Below are 17673 nucleotides of genomic sequence, written 5' to 3' on the forward strand. Positions count from 1 at the left end.
AGATGCTGCTGCACCCGCTGAGTTTCTCCAGCATTTTTGTGTACCTTTGAGGGCAGAAGGGCCAGTTCTTATGCTGTACTGTTCTATGTAAATTCTTACTAAGAAATGGGATGAAGAATTACTCTGCGAGTGGATGGAAATGTGGAGTTGAGCTTGCAGTCAAATCAGCCAGGACCTTCTTAAATGGTGGTGCTGGCTAACGATCAAGCTCCTCATAATGAAAAATAGATTGCAACAACGTTTCAAACTGTTTCATGATTATAATGGCTCCCTTAATTTATTAGAAGAATTTAAAACATTCACATGGGTACAAAAATTAGAAATTGATAACCATTCAGCCAAACTGTTAGAACACAGTATAAATTACATATATATATACATTCTATGCACAGATAAATTAGCCCGATTATAAACAATATTTCAATTATTAATCTCATAAAGCAGTTTAAAACAAATACATTTTAATTACCACCGCTGCAACTTTATTTTTTTTTAAAGCAAATAAAGAATACAAAACCGTGGATGGAAGCATGCTATTTTAGGCTGTTTACTGTATTTGACAACTGATTTTCAAGTGAAATATTGTAATGAAATATCAGAATGGCAAGTATGATCCAGCACAAAATGGTGAACTGTGCACATTAAGATTCAGTTACAGACATGATACTGTGTGTTCAATAATAGCCAGAACAATGGCCATATTTACCACTCGTCCGAAGGTGGTATATATGAGCTGCATTGATTTGGGTGATCTTGATAATTCTAGTTTAATTATTAAAAGGATAAAGTAATTGACAAACAATTTATTAAATAAACTGTTTGTTAAACAATTACTTGCAATTAGATGCAAGGCAAAGAAGATCAGAACATGTATGTACATTTCAGTAATATGTATGACAATATTATGATTCCATTTACATGAATGTACAAAAAAACCTTTCTATTTGTTACTTTGATCGGATGCCATTTTTATACATTTACACTATAACGGGTATTTGAATGTCTTTGATTCCCAGAAATGTAATTATTTCTGTGGTATAATCATACACAGCAGACTTAGTTTTTGTAATATTCCTTATCAATATGTTTGTTCAGTTGACTGTTAACAGCCCTAAGCAGAATTTTATTCTATGTGAAAATCATAATTTTATTAAAAAATATCACCACATTGCTGGAAACAGCATGCTTCTGTCCCATTTAAGTCCAAGAAATTATAATACATTTATGGAGATGTTACAGACATTATGTAATTGCACTCAGTTTAAGTCTCCATTACCTATTATATATTCCAGCTTCAAATGTTATATTAAACAGTGATTGCAATGTGCATTTGGCTTAACTGAAATTATATTTTGGAATCCAAAGTTTTTTCACAACTGAAACAGCACAGTGCTTGATGAGATTTATATATACATTATGTATGCCTTTATTGATTTATCAGCATTAGTGGTGAATTGTTTCAATTTGCTAAACAAGCAAGTTAAAAATGACAATAATTCAAACTTTAATGAGACATTTTAAATGCATGCATGTGACCAGGTCTGGTACGCACTGAGTTAAACATGACAACACTGTAGAGTTACCAAGTACTGTACACAACTGAATATCAGTCTAGTAGAGTCCTCCCTCAGATGGAAGTGTTCTGTTCCAGTTGAGATAAAGAGCATAGTGAATCCACTGCTTCTTGAACACAGCTCATATATTCAAACCCAATTCAAGTAGAGTTGAAAACATGAGCAATCCAGTGCCCACATTATTAAAAAAAAAATCCTGACACAGTAATTTATTGAGACAAAAAGATTTATGTTTTCAGTTTCTTCTGTAATTTCAATATTATTCAGTTTTCCCTTTATAGCACCTGCACAACTTAAATACTGCGTTTGTTCAAAGAATTGCAATGGGGGAAGGAATCATTTTTCTCTCTGTGTCAGTTTAACTTTCATTGATGAATCCTGCTCATCAAAGTTCATAAGAAAATCCAGGTCTTTGCTGGTCCACAAAGTCAATAGTGCAAGCGATACTACCGGAAGCATTGAGTCTTTCTTCTTCCATCTAATCATGTTTTTCCCAAGAGGGATGATCTGAAAGAGAAAAATCAGACAAACAAACATAGTCGTAGTGTCAAACAACATAACAAAAGACCCTTCGACCCATCTCATCTCTGCCAACCTTCCTGAGCTAATCCCATTTGCCCACATTTAGTTTAGTTACTTTAGAGATACAGCACGGAAACAGGTCCTTCATCCACCGAGCCACGCCAACCATCAAACATCCGTTCATACTAGTTCTATGTAATCCCACTTTTGCAATTTACAGAGGGCAATTAACTTACAAACCCACATGTCTCTGGGATGTGGGATTGAGGAATCGGAGCATGTGGAGGAAACGCACACAGTCACAGTATTAACTCCACAGAGACACTACCCAAGGTCAGGATTGGTCAGGAACCTGAGTCATTTGACCCTTATCCATCTGAACCTTTCCTATCTTGGAACCATTCCAAGTGTCTTTTAAACATAAATGATATCCACCTCTAACACTTCCTCAGGCAGCTTGTTCCATATACCCACTATGTGAAAACTTGCTCCTCAGGTCCCATTGTTATATTTCTCCTCTGACGTTGAATCAGTGCCCTTTAGTTTAAGGCTCCCCTAGATTGGGAAAAAGACTGTGACCATCCACCTCATCTATGCCTTTCATGCTTTTATAAACCTCTGTACGATCACCCCTCAGCCTCCTTTGCTCCAAAGAAAACTATCCCACTCTCTGGTTTCTCCTCCAGTTCTGGCAACATCCTCATGAATCTTTTCTGCGCCCTCTCTATCTTAATTATGTTTGTTACCATAGAATTGCTTGTTACCATAGAATTGAAACAATGTTACTGAGAAACAGAATATTCTAATACTTATAATTCATTTGCAAATTCAATCATTTCAAATCATAATTATACTTAATAGACAAATCCATTAATCCAGTCTATGGTAAGAACAGATATTTTTGTTACGTTGGTGTAGAGTATACACCGAACTCCTGCTGCGATAAAATATTTTAACACTTTCAGGATGGTAGACAAAAGTGCTGGAGAAACTCAGCGGGTGCAGCAGCATCTATGGAGCGAAGGAAATAGGCAACGTTTCGGGCCGAAACCCTTCTTCAGACTTCAGGATTTTGGTGCTGGACTTAGATTTTTTTGAACTATTGACTATTACCCTATTAATACACCAATGCAACTTTAATTAACTTTTTCTTAAGATGTTACACAGTGGTATAATACATTTTCGAGTAAACCAGGTAAGCTTAAAGGAAGCACAGGAGACAAATTCATCAGTATCCAACAGGACGCCTGTGAGCCAAATGTTAAACCGTTGGGGATTTCTGAGCAGGATAGCGGATTATAGGGTTTTTCCGTAACTTCAGAGTTGTCAAACTTCGCACTTACTGAACTGGTCCCTTCCTTTGATTCAATTATATTCTATTGTGACCACAAAAGTAGTTCTATTTTAAATAAATCAGCATGTGCGAAATAATGCTTTGTACCAACTGCAAGGAATGATAACTAGAAAGCCATCGATAAACATAGAAAAGTTAGGAAAAAGCTTTATTTAGAGAACACAAAGCAGTCCAGAAAAGCACATGAGATCCTTCTTCTCTGTGGCTAACAAACTGTGAAACTCCTTGCCCTTTTGTCGTGGGGTAGACTGACTCTCCACCCCACCCTCCCCAAATCTTTGCACATCCACTTGTCACTTTAATTTCATGTTCCATGTATCATGTGTTTTATGACTGTTGGCAGATCAATTTCCCTCCTGGGAGAAATAAAGTTCTATCATATCGTATCGTAGAACGATAATGGAAAGCACATTCGCAATTAAGAGACTTTTGTATGGGCATATGGATATGCAGGGAATGGAGCGAAATGGATTATTGTGAGATGATTGTGAGCTCATGGGCCTGTTCCTGTGCTATGAATTGAAGAGGTCATGTCGAGGAACATAAACATCAGAATGGCAACAGTGGCCTGTTTCTATGCTGTGAGATCTGATTTATGCAACTTATGCAAATTATTTTTGCCTTCTGTTGGAAAAAGTGTAATAACATTTAAAGCAAATGTATTAAAGTCGATACATCTTACAACTTTTGAAATATACTAACAATAGAAATATTCTTTACCTTAAAGCTTTCCATCTTTCCTTTTCAACTTGATTTTCTGGACTTTCACTTTCATATGATGCTAAATATAAACCTTAAAATAGGAACAGAATGCAAGTTCTGTTATTTGATATTTTTTTTTTTTTTTTGATATAATCTATTTGCCACACAACCAAGGTCGGTGGTATTTGGGTTGCCAGCAGCGGTACAATAATAAAGAACACAAACACAATAAAAAATTTACACAAACATCCACCACAGCATTCATCACTGTGGTGGAAGGCACAGAGCTTGGCCAGTCCTCCTCCATTTTCCCCCGTGGTCGGGACCTCCACCCTCCACAGCCGTTGCTGCGGGCGTCCAGATGGTAAGGGACAAAGTCAAAGTCAAGGTGAGTCCAGGATCGGCTCTTCCCAACCAAAGACCGCGGCTTCAGGCTGGTGTAGGCCGCAGGCCGGCGGTCAAAGTTTTAAAGTACCTGCTGTGCCGCTGCCGGAAGCACCGCAGTCTGCAGGGCCGGCGGTCGAAGCTCCCCTCCAGGGGAGATGATAAGTCCATACCACGCCCGCGGTAGAAGATGGCCGCGGGCCGGCGGTGGAAGCTTCTTCTTCCACCCGGGTCCCCAACGTGAGATCCCGGGCTGTAGACGCCGCACCAGCTGGAGTTCTGCAGACCGTGGCTTCAGGCTGCCGGCTGCCGCGGGCCAGCGTAACGGAGCGCTCTCCTCCAGCGAGGTCTCACCCGCTCCGCGCCGAGAGTCCACGCTGCGCCCGCCGCTGAAGCTCCGGGCGCGTCTCCGGGAAAGTCCACGCCGATCCTTGCTGTTAGGCCACGGGGGAGGCGACCTGAAAAAGTCGCCTCTCCATGGAAGAGGCGGCCGAAACGGTTTCCCCCTTACCCCCCCACACCACCCCCCACACATAACACACAAAGAAACATTAAAAACACACTTTTAAACATACTAAAAAAATAAAAAAAGTTGAAAAAAGACGGACACGCTGCCGACAGGCTGCTGCCAGTGCAGCGCCCCCTACCGAATTTTCATTTCTTTTAAAGCATTGAAAAATAGCTTAATTTACTATTCATATGGTGTAAAACCATACTTAAAATAACACAGCCTCATTTATTATTACATTTATTATAATCCTAATCTTGTTGGGTTTTGAAACTAAAGGTTGGGATGATTATTAGTAATAGTATTGAGCCAAACTTAGATTGTTAAGAATAGATGGTAATAATAAATAAATAAATAAAATAGAAAAATCGACTCAAACTCGCAGCATGGTCGACACGTGGTCATAGGAGGTCCTATGAGGTTACTGGAACTCTCCTTCATGTTCGAAGGAAGTTCCCGAATACTCCAGGCCTCAGCTAGGTCGTAGAAAAATTTTCAGCATGTTGAAGCATTTTCCGTGAGTAAAATCTGGTTGGCATGGTTCTTTTTAACTCGTAGTGCAGTGGAGTGGGGTCGCTATTTAGTTACAGGCAGTCGAGGGCAGCCGTAGGCAATCTCCTTCACTGACCTGGCATTTTGATTGGCTCATTGGAGTTTTCAGGACCAGGGAAAACCTACCGGTAGGTAAAATGCCCGTTAAACTGTATTATACTTCTTAAAAATGTCCTCCATTCCTTCTCCCCCCCTTCTCTCCCCTTCTCTCCCCCCCCCCCCGCTCTCTAAAGGACTTACCATAGTCCTTCCTCTTCATCGCAGGTGTGAATTTCAGACAGCGCTCCCCCGCTTTCCCTGGCCCCTGCCTTTGCGATGTGTTTGTGTGCGGTCAGTCGATCCAGCTCGCGGTTTCAACGCGGATGGTCGATCCAGCTCGAGGTTTTCCAGGCGAGTGCCCTCGAGCTTGAAGGTCAAAGACACTCTTCTTAACTCGCGGATTAGGTCGCCGCAGTGAGACAGCCCCTTAAATTGTCTGTATTGCACAATTTTATTGTCTGTATTTCCTTTCAGGGGCCAACTCTTGACAATATGTGGCGTTTGCTCACTGCTCTAGTTATTTAGAACCCAAATCCCATTTGGGTTCTAGAAAACTGGAGATAGTTAAGGATGAGGGGGAATGCTTTCAGTTGCCTTTACACAAGGTTATAACGTCCCTATAGTGCTGCAGTGTAACCTAGAGCTTTAGCTGATCAATGCATCAGCACCAATACACTGCTTCCTCCATCGGGTTAATCAGGAACATCCTGCTATTGCCCCAGAGAGTACTAAAGCTTGTGTCATCTTCCAGTAGAGTGGCAAATTAGATAATGATTAACTAAAAAATAAAATGTTAACGATATAGCGAAATAAATTACACACTAAATGATCAATGAGACAACAACTTACCATCCTCGGAGAAGACAGGAGCAGTGTGAAGATAATGGATCATATTTTGATCGACTTCAAATGGACATGTCACCTGCTTCCACATCATAAATTCTCCTACTTGTTTGGCCAGTTCTAAAAATTTCTATAAAAAAGGTTTATTATATTCATTCTCAAAACATAACCTTTCTAAATTTCTGCAATTTGGAAATAATGGGAACAGATCTTAAAATATTTTAACCAGTGGCTTTAAACATCAGAAAACTAACTGTATTTGCATGGAATAAAACACGCTAATATTTTTTTTAATTCTAAATGTAGTTCTTCAAAAGACTTATCTAATTTTACACCAATGGCTGAATCCATTTTTATCATCAGTTTAAAAATATATATATTTAAGATTTAGTGAAGTTTACAAAAATATACCATTGAGATAACGTTCATTGTTTCTTTCAACGTAATTTCTTTGCCCAAACACAAATTTGATCTCAAACTGTGGTGAACTTACTGAGAGGTTTCTATCCATGTTGCTCTACACCAAATGTTGTGAATGCGCAAGAGGAACCTACACAGCAGAGTTATTTTCTGATATACCACGGCCTCCCACTCTCCTAGTTAACACTTTCCAATGGCAGGACTATATATCCTCTTGTTTTGTGAAGTTCTGTTCGTTTCCCAGCCACACGTGTAGCAGTGATCATCAGGATGCAGCATGGTTGGTTCTATTTGGGAATTGTTTTGTGGTTGCGAGAAATGGCGGCAGTGGTTCCTTCAATGGGTATCGATACAAGGATAAACGATTACTTCTGGTACAAGTGAAGGTGCTTGACCATAATGCCAATGTTCAGTAGATGTTTTAACACACCTTGCCCACTATGGGATGGTGATGGAGAATGGGTGGATGGCTGGGAGGAATAATATCATGTTATAACATCATCTGGGATATATACATTAATCAGAGTTAGCATTCCTTGGTAATGTGCCTGCAAACTGTGCTGTATGACACTGTACAGAGTAGACAGCTAGAAAGCCTCAGGCTTTGTGAGATAGTCACTTGGAAAATAGCTGCATTCAAGCATCGGACTTCCAATTTTCCTATTTTTGTGCATAATGCCTAATATTTGCAAATGTAAGAAACAAATATGAGCAACCTTTTTGCTTTTGGTACAACCATCACTCATGGTAAAAACGGAATGTTTGTCAGCATAGCACAAGAACTGCTGATAACTTACCTCAAAATTGACATGTCCATTGGGAAGACGGTTTGCACAACCCTCATTTAAGAAGTAAATATCTTTGATCAGCAGGCTGAAAAATGGAACAACAATCTGGAAGACAGAAAAATTCACACATGATTTTCCATTTACAATTTTTCATTTAAAAAATTGAGCTATTTACAAAACGATGCAATAGAACTTTATTTAGCCCTGGAGGGAAATGTCATAAAAACACAAAATGCATGAAACAGGAAATTAAAGTATTGAGTGGAAAGGATTGGGGGATGTGTAATAATTGGGGGGGGGGGGGGGGGGTCAGTCTCAGTCTACCCAACGACAGAAGGGGGAGGAGTTGTAAAGTTTGATAGCCACAAGGAAGAAGGATCTCCTGTGGCGTTCTGTCCTGCATCTTGGTGGATCCAATCTATTGCTGAAGGTACTCCTCAGGTTGACCAGTGTGTCATGGAGGGGGTGAGCGGTATTGTCCAGGATGCTCCGCAGTTTGAGGAGCATCCTCCCCTCCAAGACCACCTCCCATGAATCCAACTACACCCCCAGGACGGAGCCAGCCTTCCTGATGGCTTTGTTGATCCTATTGGCGTCTGCAGTCTTCGCCCTGCTGCCCCAGCACACGGCAGTGAAGAAGATGGCACTGGCTACCACCGATTGGTAGAACATCTGCAGCATCTTACTGCAGATGTTGAAGGAGCGGAGCCTTCTCAAAATGTACAGCTAGCTCTGTCCCTTCTTGTACAGGGGCCTCAGCGTTCCTGGTCCACTCCAGTTTACTGTCTAAGTAAACTCCAAGGTATTTGTACTCCCTGGTAAACTGCACATCCACACCATTGATGGAGATAGGGGACAGGGGTGTTCCTTTCCTCCTAAAGTCCACCACCAACTGCTTAGTCTTGTCGGTGTTGAGCTGCAGGTGATTCAGCCCATACCACTCAACAAAGTTGTTGACTACACCTCTGTATTCAGCTTCCCTCCATTCACTGATGCAGCCCACAATTGCAGAGTCATCTGAAAACTTCTGCAGGTGGCAGGAGACGGAGTTATATCTGAAGTCCGAGGTGTGGATGGTAAACAGGAAGGGAGAGAGGACCGTCCCCTGTGTTGCTCACCACCATGTCTGAGACACAGTTCTGTAGCCTGACATATTACATAGAAACAAAGAAAATAGGTGCAGGAGGGGGCCTTTTGGCCCTTTGAGCCAGCACCACCATTCATTGTGATCATGGCTGATCATCCACAATCAGTAACCCGTGCCTGCATTCTCACCATATCCCTTGATTCCGCTAGCCCCTAGAGATCTATCTAACTCTCTTTTAAATTCATCCAGTGAATTGGCCTCTATTGTGGTCATCCATTCAGGTAGTTGGTGATCCAGGACACCAATGGAGCACCCACCCGCATCTTCGTCAGTTTGTTCCCTAGCAGTGCAGGCCAGATGGTGTTAAAAGCACAGGAGATTTATTCTGAATTATGCATTCACAATTAAGGGTGATTACAATTAATGTTTCATTCAAGACAACTGCTGTTCATAATTTACATTAACTATTTTGACACTGGAATGAAAAACACTTTCTAAATTTGTAGGTGGCAATAAATTTCTGTGGGTAGTCAAACTAAGCAGGACTGCAATCAATTATAGGATCACATTATGGTAATAAACATGCAAAATGGCAAATAAAGTTAAGAGCACAAGGTGGTAAAATTTGGCAGGAAGAATAATGAAGCCACTAATTATTTGGACGGTGCCAGTCTGGGTGGGATCAAAGAAATAGATGATCTTGAGGTACAAGTATAAAAAGATGCACCATTGGTTAGAAAGGCTACACTACAGTATTAAAAAAAAATAGGAAACCAAGCAATGATAAGAAACGTATGCTAAATCTGTATTACATTTTGGATACAACAAACTAAGAGTACTGCATACAATTGTGGTTGCCATATTATTAGTAGAGGCACAGGAAGGTATGCGGGGAAGATTTACAAAGATGCTGACAGAACTAATGGTATACATTAGTAAAGGGTGTGTAGACTAGACATTTTTTTCGGGAGGAGAGGTAGCTAAGGTATGCTCTAATTGAGGTTTTAAAAATTGCAAAATGTTTGTTACTAAGCTAATTACCAAGACATACAGTGGAGCATTCATAAGGAACTTCTTTACCCAGTGAGTGTTGTGAATATGGAACTTGCTACAGCAGGATATGATTGAAATGAATAATGTAAAAACATTTAAGGGTTGGCTGATGGCAAGGATTCATGTTTTGAATTAAATTCTCAACAACATTGCTTTGAAAACTTAAAATATTCTGAATTTAGTTATTGTCAAAGATCAATATCTAAATCCTAAATTAAAATTGGATTTATGCAATTCTAAACAACCTGAGTGACCCATTTAGCAATAGATTCGCCATTTCTCAAACATTCCTTACAGATGGAGGCGGTAGAGCTGCTGCCTTCTCGGGCGAGAGACCCAAATTCAATCCTGACTATGGGTGCTGCCTGTACGGAGTTTGTACATTCTCCCTGTCACCGCATGGGTTTTCTCCGGGATGCTCCGATTTTCTCCCACGCTCCAAAGACGTACAGGTTAATTGGCTTCAGTAAAATTGTAAATTGACCCTCCTGTGTTGGATTGTGTTAATGTACAGGGTGATCACTGCTCGGCGCAGAGTTGGTGTGCCAAAAGGCCTGTTTTCACACCGTGTCTCTAAAGTCTAAAGATGGAAGCAGCTAACATTTTCCTTTGTTGTGGGATTAGTTGCAATAAGTTCACTTCACCTTTTAGATGGAGGAGTACATGGAGATGAACAAATCGAATGGCGAGTGACAAGGAAAAAGGGGAAATTAACATAATTATTTTCCTGATGTGCAGCAGCCCTCTGACTGTCGTGTGTCTTACTAGTCTTACCCTTTCCTGGTTGCTGTGTGCGGTCAGTGACCTATGAGCTGCCCCACGAAGTGCTGTCCTGTAGTTGTAGAAGTTGCCTGTGGGGTCCATTTGATGCTGCATGTTAAATTCAGAAAAGGCCACAATATTAGAATTATCCAAATCAACGTAAGGGCTGACCATATTCTAATCTACATTTACTGTCCAACTATACTGACCTCAAGAATGAAGAATTTAGCCGTTTTAACTTTGCCCCATGTCTTCTTTAACCGTGAAACAGGACTCATGTTCATACCAGCTGCAGAAGGGAAGGGAACCAAATCTGATCACATTTTGGAATCATAGCATTTATTTCCCACGATACCAGTGCATAATAATCATTATTTAACATTTTTACTCAGTGACTGTTTTACAGGATACCTTCATGCATCCAGGTGCGTGCTCTCTGGTCAATCCCTGACTAGAGAGCACGCACTTTGAGATTCAGTCACAGTTTCTTCCTCTCTGTTATCAGGCTTCTCAACTGTCCTTCCATAAGCTAGGGCACAGTCCAATTCATCTCTATCCCATTGCAGATATTATACTTTGTCTATGGAATTGATGTGCCACAATGCTGTGGATTGCATTCTGCACTCTGTATCTTCCACTTTGCTCTACCTATTATACTTGAGTTGACTTGATTGTATTTATGTTCAGTATTATCTGATCTGATTATATTGTGGGGAGCAAAACAAAGCTTTTCACTATACCTCGGTACACATCACAATAATAAACCTAAACCTGACTTTCCATTAATCTCCCACTTTGAACTCTCTCTTTGATCTTTTACAGTGCACCACAAAGCCCAATTTAAGTTCAAAGAATAGCATCTCATCTTCAATCTATGTATGTTGCAACATTCAAGACTGCATTCTGAAAACCAGACTTTTCTGTTTGTGTCAGAACTGGCCAGATATCCCACAAGGTGATCAACCAGTGACATATCAAATTTCTAGATACTGTGGTCTCATAATTTCAGTCCGGTTTTTCTTTTTCTCTCTACTGCCCTCATGCATCTCTCTTCATTTACATTCCTCAAGACAGATCAGCAATGACCAACCTAATCAAACTGAAAGCAATTGTGTTACCTAGACAACCTTGGTTTCAACCCCTTGTAGACATTCTCCCCAAACCTCTCCGTCTTTGCAAAACATGGAATGGATGGAATATGCTATCGTCACATGTGACAAGGCACAGTGAAATTCTTTGCTTGCCCAAGGAACATGCTAGTTTCCTCACCTTTCCAGTTATGATGAAGGGTTATTGACCTGAAATGTTAACTTGGTTTCTGTCTCCACAGTGGCTGCTTCACCTTCTGACAACCCCCAGAAATTCTGTTTCATTCCTTTTCAAAATAATGGTTATACTTACATATAATTGCCATCAAGGAATTGAAGTTGCCAATATTGAAGCACTCTCGAGCAACATCGATAAAAAATTCTATTACTTGTGCTCTGTGTTTCTTCTTAGCAGGCTGGAATTAAAAAATAATTAGTGCTTATGATAGTGTTGTGCAACATTTAATTGTATGTTTTCAGGAATTCTAAGCCAAGTTTTAACAAAAAAAAATGTGGGCAATATATTGTAAAAATAAATTGTGCATACCATGCATATTTCAGTAGCCACCAAATAGCAGAGTCTGTTGAACCATTTAACATAAGCTTCGAGATTTTCTGTTTTCTTTTGCTCGCTGAAGCAAGACTAAAGATAAAGAGTAAAAGTTCAATGTGCATTGTGAACTAATAAAGCCAATAAACTGAACAGCCTGGGTTTTGCAGTCAGAACAATTAATCTAACCTGCAATTCGCCAAGCAGTCAGCTACCCAACTTTTTACAGGCTTCTGAGTAATTGAGTAACTTATGAAAACACTGTGCTCTACAGTGGTCTGTGAAGAGCAGCTCATACAAATGGAAGACTCATTACTGAGACAAAGGCTTAATTGGGAAGTATAAAGAGGAATTGTAAATACGACAAATCATACACTCGATATACAATAAAAGTTGGAAAGGACAGATAAATTAAAAAACTAAAAATGTCAACATTAATTGTATTTTGAATGAGTGTGTTTCATCTCAGGAATTGTTTGGCAGCAATGATAATAATTTACTCGTGTCTTATTGTAACATATCCAACCCTTTCAAACCTCCCACTGAGGAACAAGTGAGCAAGTACCACAATTTCTAGCTTAGTTTAGTTTAGTTTAGAAATACAGCGCGAAACAGGCCCTTCGGCCCACCGAGTCCATGCCGCCCAGCGATCCCCGTACACTAGTTCTATCCTACACACTGGGGACAATTTATCAAAGCCAATTAACCTACAAACCTGTACGTCTTTGGAGTGTGGGAGGAAACTGGAGCACCTGAGAAAACCCACATGGTCACGGGGAGAAGGTACAAGCTCTGTACAGACAGCACCCATAGTCAGGATCGAACCCGGGTCTCTGGAGCTGCACTACCAAGCCGTCCTTGTAGTCATTATGTTCTTTTCAATGCAGACAGTTTTTAACGCATCATATATCTCAGAACTTGTCTCATGATTCTCTTTCAGATTTCTGTATGTAACTGTGCAATTTATTTCAAAATAATGAGTGATTTAAACCTCATCGTGATTCTTAATGCAAAATCCAGGCCAATATTATTTAAAGAAATGATTTTTTTCCCCACTCAAATACATCCACTACAAGAGACTGACAACTCAGTGCAGTAATGAGGCGGCATGCAATCTATAATGTGGTGGATACATGCCTGGGAAAATACTGCATAAATTGACATCATAAAAATAGCATTACATCAACGGAAATTAGGACAATGAGGAATGTTATTACTAAGCCAAGGTAAAATTCCCACAAATTCCCAATATAACTTGTTTTTGCCTTCTGGGGAAAATCTTGTATGATTGAAAACTCATTCACATTTTGTCCACCTTGCACTGATTAATTTCTTTTTCCAATAAATTTCAATAAGGCATGGTGTTTTTTGAGCAATTCTACAAGGAATGGTGCATTCTGACCTTGTCTAGCCTACACACATGGACAATTTTGGCACATTTAAAGAACACAGATTGCACAAAGCAATCCGAGTTTGGCTATGATTGTATGGTGATCAGAATATACGTCCAAAATTAAAACATAACTAAACTAATGTGCATTGTTATATCTTCTTCCGCCATTGATGATGTGTCACTTCTCAAATTGCCCACTAGATGGTACAATACTAACACTTGAATTCTAACATAATAGTAAATTATCGTGTGCTGAATTCTGACGGTTGAATTTTATGAACATAGAAACATAGAAAATAGATGAAGGAGTAGGCCATTCGGCCCTTCGAGCCAGTACCGTCATTCAATATGATCATGGCTGATCATCCAAAATCAGTACCCCGTTCCTGCGTTCTCCCAATATCCCTTGATTCTGTTAGCCCTAAGAGCTCTATCTAACTCTCTTGAATACATTTTGCACTTGAACATCACAGTCATGCAACCTACCTTGACAGGTTTTGTATGTAAATTACATAAACTGATAATAAGTAAAACATATATTCTGAAAATATTTTGTATTCAAGATATCTGTACCTTTGTGTCTTCTAAAGCATCTTTATGTACAAATGCTTGCACAAACTCTTCAGGCCCAATAAGACTTAATCGTTCCTTAGGAAAATTAAATATTAATATACTGACATTAGAAATTGTTATAATTTTTTATGACATTTGATAGCAACTTATGGTTTAAAGAAAGCAATCTCACTTTCAAGAGAATTCCATCCTTATATTTTGTTCTTATATGCCAACAGCATAACTGGCTGCTGTTTGCAAGTTCAGAAACCTAAAAATGCAACGTTAAAATGGATAGATTTGTCGTCTGTGAGATTGTTAATTTATGGTCATGACGTATCATGGCTATTTTTTAATGAATGACCAAATATCATTAATGCAGAGGGTATTTGCACAGGTATCTTGTTGAAACAGTTCCTAATATGTTTGTCCTGTGAGCGCTCTTCAAATGGCTAAAAATTCCATTGCCTAATGTCACATTTGTGTTCATTGCATAACTGAATTTCTCCGGAAAATCGATTGCCTTTTCGTGCTGCTCATACATACACATGCCATTACAAAACATAAACGTTTTGGTCTTACATTATCATCATCTTGTTTTCTGATTGTGTTTTTGCACAAATGCCATGCCTTTCTGCAGAGTATGTTTCTTTTCACTGATCAGCAGAACTTGTGTATAATTTATGTACAATATAGTACATGTTTTTGTAGGTTGTTTGTGTTTATGTACCTGTGTCTTGCAGGTCCAAGCAAGATTTTCATTGTACCATTAGCAGCATGTACTTGTGCAGATGACTAAACTTGAAGTTAAAGCTTGCCTGAGTGAATCTGGCCATTCAGTCTTGTGCTGGTTATGACAGATTTACTCTCTTGTGGCAGCTCTCCATCTTGACCCACAAACAGCCCCCCAACTTGATTGTAACCCAAACATTCTCCCTTTACACCCTCCATGTCTACCATGATCAAGACGCTGATATCCCCTAACGCCAAGGCTTTTAACCCCAGCTTTCAGTCCCCAATCCTTTTTGATCAACACCCCAAAAGATTGTTTAATGACAGTGTTGAGTTTGTAAGCATTATTCTATTGCTTATCCACCCTGGACCTCAGGCAAAATAAATTTGGGAGAAGCATGCCCTCAAAAAAAATCACATGTCATGCCCATCACTGCCTTTTTGATACTTCTTAAGCGTTAAAGAGCTTTTATGGTGACTTTTACATGGTCCATTTTTTACAGAAATAATCAAATGTGCATGATAAAAAATCTAAAATAAGTGCGATTTGGAAGAAAAGGTACAAGATTGCGTTGCCATCTACTATTAGAAGAGCAAGAAACAGAACAGATATCTCACGCATGCCCATATTCCAGAAAACATTTCCCCTCCAAAATGGTACACAATAGCATTGTCCTGGCATGTAAAGAAACAAGTTTTGTTCGGATTGATGTATATTTTACAAGTTATTGACATTTTAAACTTTACAAAAACCACTTTATAAACCACTTGCCCGTCATGCAGCGTTCGACGTCACAATGACGTCACAATGGGTTCCTAACATTTAAAAATCGCGATTTTCAAAAATAATCCGTTTTATTCAAATTCTTCCGTTTTCATTCACAATTATGTCACAATGGGATCGCGAATCTCATTTAATAAAAAAAAAATCACGATTTAAAAAAAAATCCTTTTTAATCAAATTCTTCCGTTTTCATTAACAGCTAAACACATTGTGTTTAGGTTAAAGTAAAAACGCGATTTTCATTGTGGGGGGTGGGTTAGGGGAGAGGTTTCATTAAAAAAACAAAACGCGATTTTCATTGTGGGGTGGTGGGATAGGGGGAAGGTGAGGAGTGGGGGAGCAGGGGGATAGAAGGAGAGGAGGAGAGAGGGAGGGGAAATGGGGGAGGTGAGGAGGGAGAGTGGGGGAGGAGGGGGATAGAGAGAGAAGAGGGGAGTACGGGAGGTAGGGAGTGGGGGATAGAGGGAGAGGAGGGCAGTGGGGGAGGAGGGGGATAGAGGGAGAGTGGGGGAGGTTGGGAGTGGGGGAAGTAGGGAGTGGGGGATAGAGGGAGAGGAGGGCAGTGGGGGAGGTGAGGAGGGAGAGTGGGGGAGTGTGATAGGGGGAGGTGAGGAGTGAGGGAGCAGGGAGATAGAGGGTGAGGAGGGGGGTGGGGAGGGGAGAAGGGTTATGGAGGGAGGGAGGGACTGGGGGTAGGGGACAGGAAAGGGAGGGAGAGGTGAGTGGGGAGGGGACGAGGAAAGGGGAAAGAAGAGGGAGGGTGAAGAGGAGGGGGAGTGAGTACAGGGGGATGAGGGGGAATGGAGGAGGATAGGGGTAGGAACAGTGATGGCGTGGTGCAGTAGGGGAGGGTTGCTGTGACTTGTGTCACAACGGGGACCTCTGGCGTCACAATGGGAACCCGTCAGCCGCGCCTGCGCAGTTGGGGGCTATGGGTGAGTGGTGGAATATTGCGTTGGGGGAACGGGGCCCAGGGTCCCACTTGGTCTAGTATATTACAAACAGTGGACGGCCCAGGATTGACCCTTGCACCACTAGTGACAGACTTACCGTCACAAAAATACCCCTCCACCACTATCCTCCATGTTCTGTGACTAATTTTGTATCTAACTTGCCAACCCACTTTGGACTTAATCTTCAGGACCAACCTACAATGAGGGACCATGTCAAATGTTTTACTAAAGTCCATGTAGATTTGATTAAGTTTATGAGACAGACCTTCCCCCACACAAAGCCATACTGACTACCCCCTCCATCGATGTAACTTCTGGGAATATTCCTCTTGCTCCCCCCCCCTCCCCAACTATACAAAGGAACTATATTGGCTATTGTCCATTAATCTGCCGTCCTGTTCATAGCTAAAGTGGATACAAATAACCTGTGTTTTTTTTGTGTGACAGTATGGTGTACCATATGTTAAAAACTAGATTTTCACATGTTTAGAGTTGAATATACTTTTTAGATATTAGTTTATTAAATTTGGAGTTGACTGGATACAAAATCACAACAGAATAGGGGGTGTATATAGATGGAAATTAAATGTTGATAAATGTACCTTAATTGTTTATTCTAAGTGTACTGGCACCTTTTTGTCTACCACATAAGTATTGCAAGGATCAATGTCAAGGCTGTAGCAATCTCATTCCTTGCCTCCCTCAGTACCCGGGATAGATGCCTTAGGCCCTGGGGATATATCCTCTATAATATTGATATTCAAAAGGAAGTGGTGTTCCTTCTTAAGGTCAACATATCCCTCCCTGATCTCATCATCATCCTCATCGAAGATAGACACGAAAAGCTGGAGTAACTCAAAAGCGAGACAGGAGAGCATCTCAGGAGAGAAGGAATGGGTGACGTTTCAGGTCGAGACCCCATCTTCAGACATCCTTTCCCTTAATGAATATTGATGCAAAATACTAATTTATGGCCTCACCCACTTCCTTTGACTTCAAATATAAATTTCCTCGTCTGTCCCTAATGGACTTA

General features: G+C 40.4%; 1 protein-coding gene across 2 annotated transcripts in view; it reads right to left on the reverse strand.

Moving 5' to 3' along the window:
• Positions 1-250: 250 nt before the first annotated feature.
• LOC116978326 (ras-GEF domain-containing family member 1C-like) overlaps positions 251-17673 on the reverse strand; it is a 51027-nt gene continuing 33604 nt past the window's right edge. For both annotated transcript variants that reach the window (XM_033029407.1, XM_033029406.1), the window contains 9 exons: positions 14193-14267; positions 12224-12319; positions 11990-12092; positions 10798-10877; positions 10601-10696; positions 7696-7791; positions 6485-6608; positions 4171-4243; positions 251-2081 (listed from right to left, as the gene is read on the reverse strand). In XM_033029407.1, coding sequence (XP_032885298.1) covers positions 2057-2081; positions 4171-4243; positions 6485-6608; positions 7696-7791; positions 10601-10696; positions 10798-10877; positions 11990-12092; positions 12224-12319; positions 14193-14267 — 768 coding nt within the window. In that variant the 3' untranslated portion in view covers positions 251-2056. The remainder of the gene's footprint in view (positions 2082-4170; positions 4244-6484; positions 6609-7695; positions 7792-10600; positions 10697-10797; positions 10878-11989; positions 12093-12223; positions 12320-14192; positions 14268-17673) is intronic.

Source organism: Amblyraja radiata, chromosome 11 (genome assembly GCF_010909765.2).
Source record: "Amblyraja radiata isolate CabotCenter1 chromosome 11, sAmbRad1.1.pri, whole genome shotgun sequence".
In the NCBI taxonomy this organism is placed as follows: domain Eukaryota; kingdom Metazoa; phylum Chordata; class Chondrichthyes; order Rajiformes; family Rajidae; genus Amblyraja; species Amblyraja radiata.